The sequence below is a fragment of the Macrobrachium rosenbergii genome, chromosome 13 (assembly GCF_040412425.1).
Source record: "Macrobrachium rosenbergii isolate ZJJX-2024 chromosome 13, ASM4041242v1, whole genome shotgun sequence".
Taxonomy (NCBI): Eukaryota; Metazoa; Arthropoda; class Malacostraca; order Decapoda; family Palaemonidae; genus Macrobrachium; species Macrobrachium rosenbergii.
Window position 1 is genome coordinate 45,532,589 of NC_089753.1, and position 15,412 is coordinate 45,548,000.

The 15,412-nt window shown below is 40.6% G+C and overlaps 1 protein-coding gene across 1 annotated transcript; it reads left to right on the plus strand.

The window, feature by feature from the left end:
• The first annotated feature begins 353 nt into the window (after positions 1 to 353).
• On the plus strand, positions 354 to 7,534 carry LOC136844780 (serine-rich adhesin for platelets-like). The gene is made up of 2 exons (XM_067114017.1): positions 354 to 2,574; positions 4,903 to 7,534. The coding sequence occupies exons 1-2, from the start codon at positions 354 to 356 to the stop codon at positions 7,317 to 7,319; spliced, it is 4,638 nt and encodes a 1,545-aa protein (XP_066970118.1). The 3' UTR covers positions 7,320 to 7,534.
• Positions 7,535 to 15,412: the final 7,878 nt, after the last annotated feature.

Below are 15,412 nucleotides of genomic sequence, written 5' to 3' on the forward strand. Positions count from 1 at the left end.
ACCAATGTAAATAAAGGGTTACCCCTTGCCATACCATAATTTTGAGAGAGAAAGTTGACGCTGAATCAGAGTTTACATTCTTTTAAAAGCATTTTGATTAATTCTATTAAGGTGTTCTTGGAAAATGGTATGTCAAAAGTCTGATCTCTAATGTAACCGCTAAAAATGCCATAAAAATTGTCACTACATAGTTTTGTGAATAATGAAATCAAGGCAGAATTGATTAGTGAGGATTCACTTAATTTATCTAAAAAAAAATTTTTAGTTAATTTATCAAGTCAATATTTTCTCTTAAATTAAATTAAAACTTTTCGAACAATCACCTCTAAATATTAGAGGCTTTGGACAGCAACATGAGAATATACTCTTTCTCAACTTCCTCAGGAGGATATATCAGTTCTGCAGAATCCACTTCTACAGGAGGATCTTCTACTTCTGCTGACTCCACTTCTTTAGGAGGATCTACTAGCTCTGCTGACACAACTTCTACAGGAGAATCTACTAGCTCTGCTGACACAAATTCTTCAGCAGGATCTACTAGTTCTGCCGAATCAACTTCTTCAGGAGGATCTAGCAGTTCTCCTGACTCTACCTCCTCAGGAGGATCTACTAGCACCGCTGACACAACTTCTTCAGGTGGATCTAGCAGTTCTCTTGACTCCACTTCTTCAGCAGTATCTACTAGTTCTGCCGACTCCTCTTCCTCAGGGGGATCTACAAGTTCTGCTGGATCCACTTCTTCAGTAGGATCTTCCAGTTCTGCTGACTCCACTTCTTCAGGAGGATCTACTAGCTCTGCTGATACAACTTCTTCAGGAGGATCTACCAGTTTTACTGACTCCACTTCTTCAGCAGGATCGACCAATTCTTCAGGATCAACTTCTTCAGGAGGATCGACCAGCTCTGCTGGATCGACTTCTTCAGAAGGATCTACTAGCTCTGCTGGCTCCTCTTCTTCGGGAGGATCTAGCAGTTTCGCTGACTCCTCTTCTTCATCAGGATCTACTAGTTCTGCTGGATCCACTTCTTCAGCAGGATCTTCTATCTCTGCTGACTCCACTTCTTCAGGAGGATCTACTAGCTCTGCTGACACAACTTCTTCAGAAGGATCTACTAGTTCACCTGGCTCCACTTCTACAGTAGCATATACTAGTTCTGCTGGATCTACTTCTTCAGGAGGAACCACTAGTTCTGCTGACTCCACCTCTTCAGGAGGATCTACTAGCTCTGCTGACACAACTTCTTCAGGAGGATCTAGCAGTTCTGTTGACTCCACTTCCTCTGTAGGGTCCATTAGCTCTGCTAGTTCCACTTCCTCTGAAGGATCTTCTAGTTCTCCTGGCTCCACTTCTTCAGAAGGATCTAGCAGTTCTGTTGACTTCACTTCTTCTGTAGGATCCACTAGCTCTGATGGTTCCACTTCTTCTGGAGGATCTTCTACTTCTGCTGACTCCACTTCTTCAGCAGGATCTAGCACTTCTGCTGATTCCACTTCTTCAGCAGGATCTCCTAGTTCTACTGGATCCACTTCAGCAGGATCTACAATTTCTGCTGACACCACTTCTTCAGGAGGATCTACTAGTTCTGCTGGATCAACTTCTTCAGCAGGATCTGCAAGTTCTGCTGACTCCACTTCTTCAGGAGGATCTTCTAGTTCTGCTGGATCTACTTCTTCAGAAGGATCTACTAGCTCTGCAGAATCTACTTCTTCAGCAGGATCTACTAGCTCTGTTAGCTCCACTTTTTCTGGAGGAACTACAAGTTCTACTGGCTCTACATCTTCAGAAGAATCTACTAGTTCTGTAGAATCCACTTCTTCAGGAGGCTCTTCTAGTTCCGCTGACTCTAGTTCTTCAGGAGGATCTACTAGTTCTGTTGGATCAACAACTTCAGAGGGCTCTTCTGGTTATATTGCATCCACTTCTTCAGAGGGATCTACTAGTAACTCTGCTGCTGATTCAACTTCTTCAGCAGGATCTACTAGCTCTGCTGACACAACTTCTTCAGAAGGATCTACGAGTTCGGCTGGCTCCACTTCTTCAGCAGGATCTACTAGTTCTGCTGGATCTACTTCTTCAGGAGGATCCACTAGTTCTGCTGACTCCACCTCTTCAGGAGGATCTACTAACTCTGTTGACACAACTTCTTCAGAAGGATCTAGCAGTTCTGTTGACTCCACTTCTTCTGCAGGATCCACTAGCCCTGCTGGTTCCACTTCTTCTGGAGGATCTTCTATTTCTGCTGACTCCACTTCTTCAGTAGGATCTAGCAGTTCTGGTGATTCCACTTCTTCAGCAGGATCTAATAGTTCTGCTGGATTTACTAGTTCTGATGACTCCACTGCTTCAGCAGGACCAATTAGCTCTGATGACTCGACTTCCTCAGGAACTTCAACTTCCAGATATTCGAGTAGTTCAACTTCTTCATTAGGATCTACTACCTCTCCCAGTTCAACTTCTTCAGGAGGATCAACAAGTTCAGTTTCTTATGATTCATCTACTTCATCTTCATCTGAGTCAACTTCCTCTGGAGGATCAACAGATTCCTCAAGTTCATCATTAGGGTCCTCTTCAGGTTAGATAAGAAAGCAGAAAAATATCATCTGAGTGTGGAAATTACATTCAGTAGAAGAATGTAACTGTTTTGAAGTTGAACCTAACATTTCACCAACTACATAAAAATCACCTTCTCTACATAACTGTTTTACTTTTGCTTAAAAAACCTTGTAGATGACTTACAATCCAATGTTGTGTTGCAAACGCAGTATTAACACATGGACTAACATCTTTCATTCCATTCCTATGAACACCTAGTCGTTAATATACTAAGCCGTTCTTTTATGCTCAAATGCCAATTTTTACAAAATCTTAATCACTAATCAATGGATATCTTTCTACACAAATAGAAACAAACTTTTCTTTAAAATATCTTTTCGTAAAAACAAGGGCTGCACAAATTTAACAACAGCAATAACCCAATTTTGACAAAAACAAATTGAACCAAAAATATACTCTCCTCAGACGGTGTCTTTTTTGAACTATACTACATATCTTAAAATAAATCAGACCACGCTCAATGCACAAAAATTTATTACCCTTACGCATTTCTTTTAGCAATCATATGTTAAAGCATAAATCTACTAATAATGCACATTAGAATTATCCATACGTAAATGATACATTCTTTTGTCCATAGCTAAAAACAAATCATCCATTACTCCACAACAATAAAGAATGGTATCTACATATAATATTCTTATAAAAAATAAACAATAAGAAAATAATACATATATTAGTGTTGACCTATCAACTATTTATATTACATAACATTATATATATATATATATATATATATATATATATATATATATATATATATATATATATATATATACACACACACACACATATATATATATATATATATATATATATATATATATATATATATATATATATGTCTGTATAATAACCAAAAGAAAAAAGAAAAAATGGCTGTAAACCCTGATTTGTTTGGGGTTTGCTGCTAAAGCCATTTAGAGGGGACTGATACACAGTAGTAGAGAGTTACAGTACAAATCCTAGAGGGACAGTACATGCTACATCCAGATAAGCACGAAGGTGGGGACCTTACACTTAGTTAGGGGGTGGACACCTTACACTCATTAGTGACAGGTCAACATTTGTAAATCCAATTATTGTGTATATGACCTGCTTACCTTTTTCCATTCAGTCAATTTTCTTCCTTAAAGTGTATGCATTATCAGAAAACTATCTTATTTTGGCCCTGCCCAGTTGATTGTATATAGTTTTCATTAACATGTAGGAGAATTCCACTGTCCAGCTGATTATACCTGACACACCTTTTAGGCTGTTCTAGTCTCTTTTCCAATGTTGTTTCCAGTTTGACCAATATAAAAGTTATAAGAATTACATGGAATTTACCATTGTCCAAGGAGTGCTTTAGAAGTAAATGTTTCACTGTTTTATTGTTCTTAAATGCTACATTAATTTCAGAATTCTAAAAATGATGGGAAATATCTATAAAGTTATTATTATGCGATAGTAAAGGGACTCTTTTTGTAATGTTTCTTTTATATTATAAAAAATGTCTTTTCTGCCGCCATTAATGCGCTGTCTGAGATTCCTAGTAATATCTATTTCATCATCAATATATTTTGGGCAACATACGTGATAACATTGAAAATGGATTTGAAAACTGATTTTTTTATTTTATTGCTGTGACCAGAATGAAAAATAAACATAGGCTTTCTGTACACACTGTACCTAAACCCAATGTCGGTCTTATGTATTAGGAAATCCAAAATGTAGGCTCCCATCCTTTTTCCATTTCCATAGTGAATTCTATTGATGGTACAAATTCATGTAATTTAAAAAATAAGTTTTGTATTTTTTCCCTGCCCAAATACATATCTTGTCAACATGCCTGAACAATACTACAATGCGGGGAATGATTTTAATATTTTTGTTTTCGAAAAATTCCATATAAAAATTACTTACCAATGTAAATAAAGGGTTACCCCTTGCCATACCATAATTTTGAGAGAGAAAGTTGACGATGAATCAGAATTTACATTCTTTTAAAAGCATTTTGATTAATTCTATTAAGGTGTTCTTGGAAAATGGTATGTCAAAAGTCTGATCTCTAATGTAACCGCTAAAAATGCCATAAAAATTGTAACTACATAGTTTTGTGAATAATGAAATCAAGGCAGGATTCATTAGTGAGGATTCACTTAATTTATCTATTTTTTTTTTTATTATTAATTTATCAAGTCGATATTTTCTCTTAAATTAAATTAAAACTTTTTGAACAATCACCTCTAAATATTAGAAGCTTTGGACAGCAACATGAGAATATACTCTTTCTCAACTTCCTCAGGAGGATCTACCAGTTCTGCAGAATCCACTTCTACAGGAGGATCTTCTACTTCTGCTGACTCCACTTCTTTAGGAGGATCTACTAGCTCTGCTGACACAACTTCTACAGGAGGATCTACTAGCTCTGCTGACACAAATTCTTCAGCCGGATCTACTAGTTCCGCTGAATCAACTTCTTCAGGAGGATCTAGCAGTTCTCCTGACTCTACCTCCTCAGGAGGATCTACTAGCACCGCTGACACAACTTCTTCAGGCGGATCTAGCAGTTCTCTTGACTCCACTTCTTCAGCAGTATCTACTAGTTCTGCCGACTCCTCTTCTTCAGGGGGATCTACAAGTTCTGCAGGATCCACTTCTTCAGTAGGGTCTTCCAGTTCTGATGACTCCACTTCTTCAGGAGGATCTACTAGCTCTGCTGATACAACTTCTTCTGGAGGATCTACCAGTTTTACTGACTCCACTTCTTCAGCAGGATCGACCAGCTCTGCTGGATCGACTTCTTCAGAAGGATCTACTAGCTCTGCTGGCTCCTCTTCTTCGGGAGGATCTAGCAGTTTCGCTGACTCCTCTTCTTCATCAGGATCTACTAGTTCTGCTGGATCCACTTCTTCAGCAGGATCTTCTAGCTCTGCTGACTCCACTTCTTCAGGAGGATCTACTAGCTCTGCTGACACAACTTCTTCAGAAGGATCTACTAGTTCACCTGGCTCCACTTCTACAGTAGGATATACTAGTTCTGATGGGTCTACTTCTTCAGGAGGATCCACTAGTTCTGCTGACTCCACCTCTACAGGAGGATCTACTAGCTCTGCTGACACAACTTCTTCAGGAGGATCTAGCAGTTCTGTTGACTCCACTTCCTCTGTAGGGTCCATTAGCTCTGCAAGTTCCACTTCCTCTGAAGGATCTTCTAGTTCTCCTGGCTCCACTTCTTCAGGAGGATCTAGCAGTTCTGTTGACTTCACTTCTTCTGTAGGATCCACTAGCTCTGATGGTTCCACTTCTTCTGGAGGATCTTCTACTTCTGCTGACTCCACTTTTTCAGCAGGATCTAGCACTTCTGCTGATTCCACTTCTTCAGCAGGATTTCCTAGTTCTACTGGATCCACTTCAGCAGGATCTACAATTTCTGCTGACACCACTTCTTCAGAAGGATCTACTAGTTCTGCTGGATCAACTTCTTCAGCAGGATCTGCAAGTTCTGCTGACTCCACTTCTTCAGGAGGATCTTCTAGTTCTGCTGGATCTACTTCTTCAGAAGGATCTACTAGCTCTGCAGAATCTACTTCTTCAGCAGGATCTACTAGCTCTGTTAGCTCCACTTCTTCTGGAGGAACTACAAGTTCTACTGGCTCTACATCTTCAGAAGAATCTACTAGTTCCGTAGAATCCACTTCTTCAGGAGGCTCTTCTAGTTCCGCTGACTCTAGTTCTTCAGGGGGATCTACTAGTTCTGTTGGATCAACAACTTCAGAGGGCTCTTCTAGTTCTATTGCATCCACTTCTTCAGAGGGATCTACTAGTAACTCTGGCTCATCTTCCTCAGAAGGATCTACTAGTTCTGCTGGGTTCACTTCTTCAGCAGGATCTAGCACTTCTGCTGATTCAACTTCTTCAGCAGGATCTACTAGCTCTGCTGACACAACTTCTTCAGAAGGATCTACGAGTTCGGCTGGCTCCACTTCTTCAGCAGGATCTACTAGTTCTGCTGGATCTACTTCTTCAGGAGGATCCACTAGTTCTGCTGACTCCACCTCTTCAGGAGGATCTACTAGCTCTGCTGACACTACTTCTTCAGAAGGATCTAGCAGTTCTGTTGACTCCACTTCTTCTGCAGGATCCACTAGCTCTGATGGTTCCACTTCTTCTGGAGGATCTTCTACTTCTGCTGACTCCACTTCTTCAGCAGGATCTAGCAGTTCTGCTGATTCCACTTCTTCAGCAGGATTTTCTAGTTCCGCTGGGTCCACTTCAGAAGGATCTACAAGTTCTGCTGACACCAATTCTTCAGGAGGATCTACTAGTTCTGCTGGATCCACTTCTTCAGCAGGATCTACAAGTTCTGCTGACTCCACTTCTTCAGGAGACTTTTCTAGTTCTGCTGACTCTAGTTCTTCAGGAGGATCTACTAGTTCTGCTGGATCAACATCTCCAGATGGCTCTTCTAGTTCTGTTGGATCCACTTCTTCAGAAGGATCTACTAGTAGCTCTGACTCAACTTCATCAGAAGGATCTACTAGTTCTGCTGGATCCACTTCTTCAGGAGGATCTACCAGTTCTGTTGACACATCCTCTTCAGAGGGATCAACCAGCTCTGCTTCTTCTGATGCATCAATTAGTTCTTCATCTTCAGCTGAATCATCTTCTTCTGAAGGATCAACAAGCTCAAGTCTATCATCAGTGTCGTCTTCAGGTTAGACGAGAAAACAAAAAGTACCCCTTGAGTGTAAAATTATATTCACCTTAAGAAAAAGATCAAGCATCTAACTGTCTTGTAGCTAGGCTTAACCCTTGGCTAAATATGTGAAACACATCTCGTGTACTTAATTGTATAATTTTGCTTGAAAGTTTTGGTGCATGATTTACAATTTTATGTGAATTATTCTGGAAAATAAATTATTTAAAAAACTGGACAATTCTTTCTTTCCACTCCAAAAATTAATTGTGTCAATAAAGCGATACACATGCAGCCTAATACGAGTAAGACCAATCTACTAAGTGCGTTAAACCCTTTTTATGCTAATTTACACAAAAGTTTGCAATTCAACTCTCTTCAACTATCAAACAAGGGCTGCAGAAATTTAACATTTCACAGCAAATTCAAGACTAAGTACATTTAAGACTAAGTATACAATACTATCTCATGAAAGCGCATGACAACAATAACTCTAAAACAGAACTATACTTTTGTAAGATGATGTCGTCTTCCTGGAACTATGCCACATATTGTAAAAGAAATCAAAGCATGTCAAAGCAAAAAACTTTATTACCTTTATGCATTTATTTCAACTATCACATGTCGATGCACAAATCTAATTATGCTTATTACAACTGTCCGTACCTATACTGTATAAAGTTATGCTCATAAAAAATAACTCTTTATAACAATAAGAAGGTATCAAAAACAAGATGGAAATTCATCGGGTAGTAAAATTCCATATAAATATAAAATAAGGATGTTGCAATGAAGATTCCTTATTTTTGCTTCAAGGGCTGGATATGAACTTTTCCTTTCCTCGTCGGGTGAAGCTCAACATTTTTCCTCTCTCTGAGAACTAGGGAAGGAAGATGACAACAAACTGCAACATTAAAAGAACCAGCTGAGTCATCTAGGTTTTGTTTGATCCTTCAAACTCCATGTTTCCCTTCCAGATATATTTAAATGGCATCCAGAAAAATTTGCCAGTGAACTGGTCCCTGCGCCCAGTTAAGTTTTTTGGATTATTTTCTGTTCCGAAACTAGTTATTTTCTCTGTAAGTTTGCATCTTTTTTTGAGTCGTCCAGAAAAGGTGACTCAATTAACAGTTCTGTCCTTTTATTCAATCTTTTACAAAATATAACCAAACTTCATTTATCATATACTTTAACTCCATAACCTCCTGTGATCACATACATAATCTAAGTAGGAGCTCTATATGCTACATGCTGCTTATTGTTCACCTTTCATCATTTATTGTTTATAGTAATTTTTAAAAATCTTTGGAGAATACTATGGACAGTAAGTTCCTAAAGTGAAGCTACAAATTTCAGAGGATTTCGTTCCAAATTCACTAACTGGCAACTACAGCACGTAGCTGAAAAACTTATTTTTTTCTACATTGAAAGCTCTATCAAGCAAAATAAAGCTAACATATGATGCACAAATATAAAATCTATGATATTTATAAGAATCATAAGAAAAAATTACGGTAATAGTAATTATTTCAAAGTATAGTAATTACTTCAAACTATAGAAACGAAACAATTTGAAATTTTCGTTCAACACAGGATTACCAACATTACCTTTGTATATTTCGAGCAATGTGGAAACAAATATTTAATATCATAGTGTATCATCAATTATTTTAGCGAAGATTCATAAAACCATGTAAGTATCAATAGAATATAAAGGGAAAATCTCCGTAACATTAAACATAATCAACCATGAATGCACCTAGATTCAACAGAGAAGTTGGGTGTGGTTGGTAGTTCTGATTTTAGCTTTTAGGACCCGACCATTCGGACTCTACTTCAGCTTTGGCTTCGACCCACGACACAAACATAAGATTATCTAACCAACCTATGAATCACCAGCCGTGTCCTACTAGAGTGTTGCGGGGGGGGGGGGACTTTGCCCAAGTACCCCAATCGCCAGCCAGTAACATTGAATAAACAGGTAAATCAGCTCCCTCCTTCATTATGTCTGCAATAATTGACAGAAAGTAACCACTATTGAAAGGGTAAACTTGATTGCAAACAGGTTTTCCGTTACAAATACAGAACCGTTACAAATACACAGGGCTTCTCCAAACAATAGACTTCCTCACTTTCCCTGCCTTGGCTTAGGCCTAGACTTCGTCATTTCCCCTGACTTGGCTTAAGCCTAGACTTCCTCACTTCCCCTGACTTGACTTAGGCCTAGACTTCCTCACTTTCCTGACTTGACTTAGGCCTAGACTTCCTCACTTACCTTGACTTAACTTAGACCTAGACTTCCCCATTTCCCCTGACTTGATGATGAAACCTAATTAATGGAAAATCATGTTTACAACCATCTAGATATCCAAACAACTCAATTTATTAAATAACAAGCTGGAAAATATATTTCCTTGATTACTGAAATAGGCCTAACCATGTAGCCAATCCTAATGCGCATATAACTTGCATTTCGTTTTTTTTTTTCCACATCAATTTGTGTCTTATTTATATTTCATTCAATCAGATGCTAAACTTCTTTGTGCTTTATCAAAAGATATCATAATAACTTTCGATATGGCGCTATAAAAGTAGAGGGTTAATTTACAAATCACATTAGGCCAATGCTTATGCACTAGGTTCCTGCTGCCACTCAATGGTGAACACTCGATATCACACATTGAGAGCCGCAGATGTTTCTACGGGGAAATTCTTTTTTTTTTGTGGGGGGGAATTCTTTTTTTCCTCTTTCTTTTAATAAACAATTATTGAATTAACATTAACCATTCACTGGGGAAATACCTTCTGTGGTTCTACAGTTAATCACTGATACTTATTATCAGATAAAGAGGATGACAATAACTGGAATAAAATATACTAACTGGCAACCCCCAAGAGTTTCTAAAGAAGTACGATCAATTTTGAAATTTGTAGCTTCACTTTTGGAACTTACTGTACACCAGTAGTTCTATGAGAAATATTAGTAATTTCTTTATTCACCTGTAGAGATCCATTTTCTATATTAAAGCTAGCAACAACATTTCACATTTGTATGAAGCAAATGGTGTAAAAGTCACAAAGTTTTCATAATTTATTATTCAATGTCCTACACAAATATACATATCACTGATAAACACAAAGCAACAGAGGTCTCAAGACATTGCAATGTAGAAAACCAGATAAAGTAGGCTCACTAAATCACACAAAACAACTTTAAACTGCTTATCACTTAAACTATCTACAGCTTAACTTCTAACACATGAGTTACAAAGATTTGAAATAAGATCCTTCCTTATTTTAACCGAGTTAAGGCTGCAGCAAACTCAGTTTAATGTGGACTTGTATCTGTTGTAAAAGCGTTTTGGATATAAGATGTAACAAGTTAGATCTAAAAGACCATTCCAATTGCATATTTCTTTCCTACTGATATATGGGGATATGGACGCATATGCCTAGATGCAAGGCATGTTCACGAATTAAACAAAATTTTAAGGAACTGAAGTTCATCTTCAGAACTGTTATGCAAAGCCAAAAATCAACTATTCTTTTAATGAATAACAGAACGAAAAATTCCAGATCCCCCCAACTATCATTATCAAGTTCTGGTAAATTAACTTGGTTCAAACTTGTCAACATTTATTGAATAGTTTATCGTGGTACTTTCCATCATAGACAATCAAATCCATGACGATCATAATTACGGAAGGAATGAGAGACAGGACCATTTAAAAAAGCAGTTGAGCTACTAGCTAGAAACAACCAGTTGCCAGAATTTGAAGTTGCGCCACTTGAAGTGGGACAAAGGAGTTATCCTACTCGCTAATGCAACCAGTTGCCAGATTTTGAAATTCTGCCACTTGAGGTGGGGCAAAGGAGTTATGCCACTCGCTAGTGCAACCAGTTGCCAGAATTTGAAGTTCTGCCACTTGAGGTGGGGCAAAAGAGTTATGCTGCTCGCTAGTGAAACCAGTTGCCAGAATTTGAAGTTCTGCCACTTGAGGTGGGGCAAAAGAGTTATGCTGCTCGCTAGTGAAACCAGTTGCCAGAATTTGAAGTTCTGCCACTTGAGGTGGGGTAAAGCAGTCAGGCTACTTTCTAGAGCAACTTGTTACCAGAACTCAATGTTGTCCTCAGGTGAGACTGTTTCAAATACATTTCACACAATGCCACTCATTGCTACCACTGCCCATACTGCTCATTATTACTCAGCTCTGTGAAGGAAGGGTCAGTATTGTCATGCAAGGCACGGAGCATATATATATATATATATATATATATATATATATATATATATATATATATATATATATATATATATATATATATATATATATGTTTCCTGGTGCAGGTGGTTCTTATGACTCCACATTTATTACTTTACTCTAAAATGGCCTTGCAAGATAACCAGGACATATAAAACACAAACTAAAAAGAGTTGTACAAGGAGCGGAGGGCTCTTTCTCAAAGGGAAGTGCGTGAAACACGTGGATATAAAAATAGTTATATTTTCATAACACACAAGATCAAAGGGAAAATGAACTGAAACACGTTAAATTGCTGCTGCAGGCGTCCTCCCGGAGGGCGGGGGGGAGCTTGGGAATGACAGGAACACGGACCAAGGAAAATTCTGTTACGATCGTCCTTCTGAAACGATATTAGGACCCAGGTTACAAATCTAATGCTGGAATTTGGGGAATGAATTACTCGGGTGTGCGCGGAAGGCGCCAAGGAGTTACTTGTGACTCAGAGGAAAGAAGCAGTGAACACGTGGGCCGGGATTAAACCAAGAAACATCAGGGAATACAAAGTTATAGGCCCAGAAGTTAATCAATGCACAAGGGCGAAGTAACGTGACTAGCAACTCGTTTTGGGTACTTTACCACATTGTAGGGGCGTAAGGCTGACGTCGTCTTCTGCCAGGGACCACGTGTGGGAGCGTCGACAAAAGGGCCTCCTTCACCAAGGTACTGCTTCAAGTCGTAGATTGGGGCGGAAAAAGGCGCCCTTGGGATGATGAGAAGGCTGCAGTTGAATATCAGCTCGCTTTTGGGACTTGCAATCCCCACATGCAGTCTTTGATGGCCACGTGGGTCGGGACACGGAGCAAAGGGCAGCTGACTTCCACGTGGCGGCGAGCGAACGGAGGGCAGGGGGCACGGTAAGTGCCCTCTCGGCTTAAACTAGCGACGGTGTGTGAGGGCTGAGCGTTCCTCGCCCTGACCTTTTATTGCTTCTGGACAGGGGTAGGGGGAGGGCGATGTCCTGACCCAGGTCACGCTGCTATATCAAAGAAAACGGCTTACTCTCCTGTACCAAAGAAAACGGTGCAAAGCCAGTTTACTGCCCAAAAAGATTACATCTCTGAGCTCTTATACCCCTGACTTCCACTGGTTCAAACTAACCCAAGCCAGTATCCACTACTTCTCACAGGTTCAAAATAGACAGAGGCCTATCTATCGGCCGAGCAAAGCAGAAAGGTGGGCGCTTTCATAGCGTATTTTGGCGCTAATCTTTACAGCTTCCCAGGCAAGATGATATTCACACCTATTAGCGGGTGCAAATATCGATAACAGCAAAAATGAGCCAAGAAAACGTTCGACTTTACTCTATCTTCTGCTTTGCTACAACTGTTACTTTACTTTATTTGCAAAACTCTGCTGCCACACTGATCAATAACAAACTGAAGGTTCACTTTAGGAGCAGAGTGCAATTTAGAATATACAATACAAGGGTGAACTTACTTGCAAATTAATTATTGCTCAAATACTTCATAAGTACTGATTCTACCCATTATTTATTCGTTTTACTTTCCTGGGGTAATAAGGCGCTCAAAAGAAAATAGACCAAGAACACTTCCAAATTACAAAATAACAACAACAACAAAGTAAAACATACAAGGCAGGATTTAAAAGGAAAACGAATGTAAACCAACTGATTTCTTAATGCTATCCTGGAATTACATGCATGCTATTAGTTGTGCCTTGAAGAGGCGACATAAGTGACAATACACTGTGGGTTTTAAATAATATCCCCTTTACCAGAAATTGTAATACCAAAATTCAATTCTCCTTTTTAATCGAAATACAATTGTTCATAAGCTCGACAAGCATAGCTAATATCTCCCCCGAACGCTAAACTGAAGTGACAGTAGTCTGACAGCCGCGAGGCAAAGAGATTATTCGCGGGTTTTAATTCGCTAACTTAAACAACGCTAAATTTTTTTACGTCCGCGGCCTACAACTTGGGTGTAAGTTATAAATAGACTACTCACTCGAAGTATGAATGAGAGGAATAACAAATGAAGAGGAAAATGGATAGGGGTGACATTCTCCACAAGAATAACTCAATAAAACATAAAAAAAAAAAACTACACAGAGTGACAAACGAAGGACATGATTTCTTACTAAGGTGGGGCGGGCCACACCGCGGGGATTAAAAGGGCAACGTTAAAATTCGTAAGGGCAGGAGTCTTGTGACTCAAGATTCGTTAAAAAATAGAGGAAAAGATTAAATGCAAGAGTAAATAATATACGCAGAAAACGAAGGATAACAGAGTGAGGTATTTATTGTTTATCTATTAATCTAACGTCCGTCGCCAATAGACGACGGTCAGAGCTAACTCTCAGCCCAAGGGCTGGGAAAGGAAACCGAAAGGGCGCAACCCCTTCAGGAAGAGCTGACACACCTGCCTTGTGCCAAAGGACGGGCGTAAGGGCGTGCCACTTCCCACTCTGTCTCTCTTACTGCTTCAAAATAAAATGATTAATGCATTTTTAAAGAGGATGATATCCCATATGTTAACTGCCGCTTGCGGTGGTAAGTAAGGGAAAGTGTGAAGGAAAGATCGATAGAGAAGGATGAGGGATAGAAATTCCAAAGGAAAGGAAGAAGATAGCGGAAGGCCTTGACTTCCTCTCTTGGATGAAAGGTGCCAAGACGTTCAAAAGATGAAGATGGTGGCCCTATGCCAAGTTTGCACAGGGGCCAGAAGAGCTCGGGGCTCGTTGTGACTACCTGCGATCGCCCACACCCGTGGTGACTCCGCCGCGAACCTCTCCCTCTTGGACCGTTGTCCTTGGCCGGGGAATCGGAGGGCCCGAGGCCAAAGGGCGGCAAGGGGTGCCATCTGGGTCAGCTGCTGCGACAACTGACCCAGGAATTTTGTTCGCCATCTCGGACATTAACCGGCGCAGTTCGCAGAGTTCATCGGCCCAGGAAGGCGGGGCAGAATCATGACTCACGGAGGAATCTGCGGCGGGCGGCGAGAGAGAGGGGACGGCCGGAGGGGGCGGGGTCGATTTGCATGCAGGGATGACCAGCTCAGGCACTGACATTGGCACTGGGGCTGGTAGCGATGTGGTGGTGGTCTCGTCCGTCTGGACGGACGGAGACTGGCACTGCTCAGTGCGCCTAAGTGGCACTGGCAGAGGAGTTGAAAGCCGAGATTCTTCTGAAGGGAGATCTGGCTGAGGCCTCGGCACTGGCACTGATGCCGTGCCGGGCACTGGACTCGGATTTGGATGATTAATTGGGGAATGGGGACCCCGGAATGGTTGTGGTTTGAAATGGGACGTAAAGTCTTGGCCCAGGAGGACGTCATAGCCTCCTGGAATGTGTTTCGCTACGGCGAGACGAAGGGTCCTGGCTCTGTGGGGTCGGGTGACCCTCAGTTGGACCGTAGGGAGGATTATTTTGAAATCGTTTATGCCCTCAATGGTGACGAGCTTGCGTCGGTCTATTATAGCTCCATAGGGAACTTTGTCCCTCCTTATGAGGGAAATTTGCGCGCCAGAGTCGTCAAATCCCTTGACCTGGCGTGCTGAGTGTCTACCTCGAGGAGGTGCCACATAGATGGGACCCTCGGCAGGAGGGCCTAAGGACTCGGGATTCGTTACTGCCAGGGCGACGGTGGGAGTATTTGATTTATTATTGCTCGGGCACTTCGCCCAGGCGGGAGAATGGACATAAACCTTGCACGCCGTGCAAAAGGTCTGGCTGAAGTCTTTCCGCACTGCCCCTGTGGAGGGCGCAGGCGAGTTATTGGGCGGTTTTCTGGGAGAGAGAGGAACCGGTTTCTTGCTCCGGCACTGTTCGGAGGAATGCCCCGTTTTCTTGC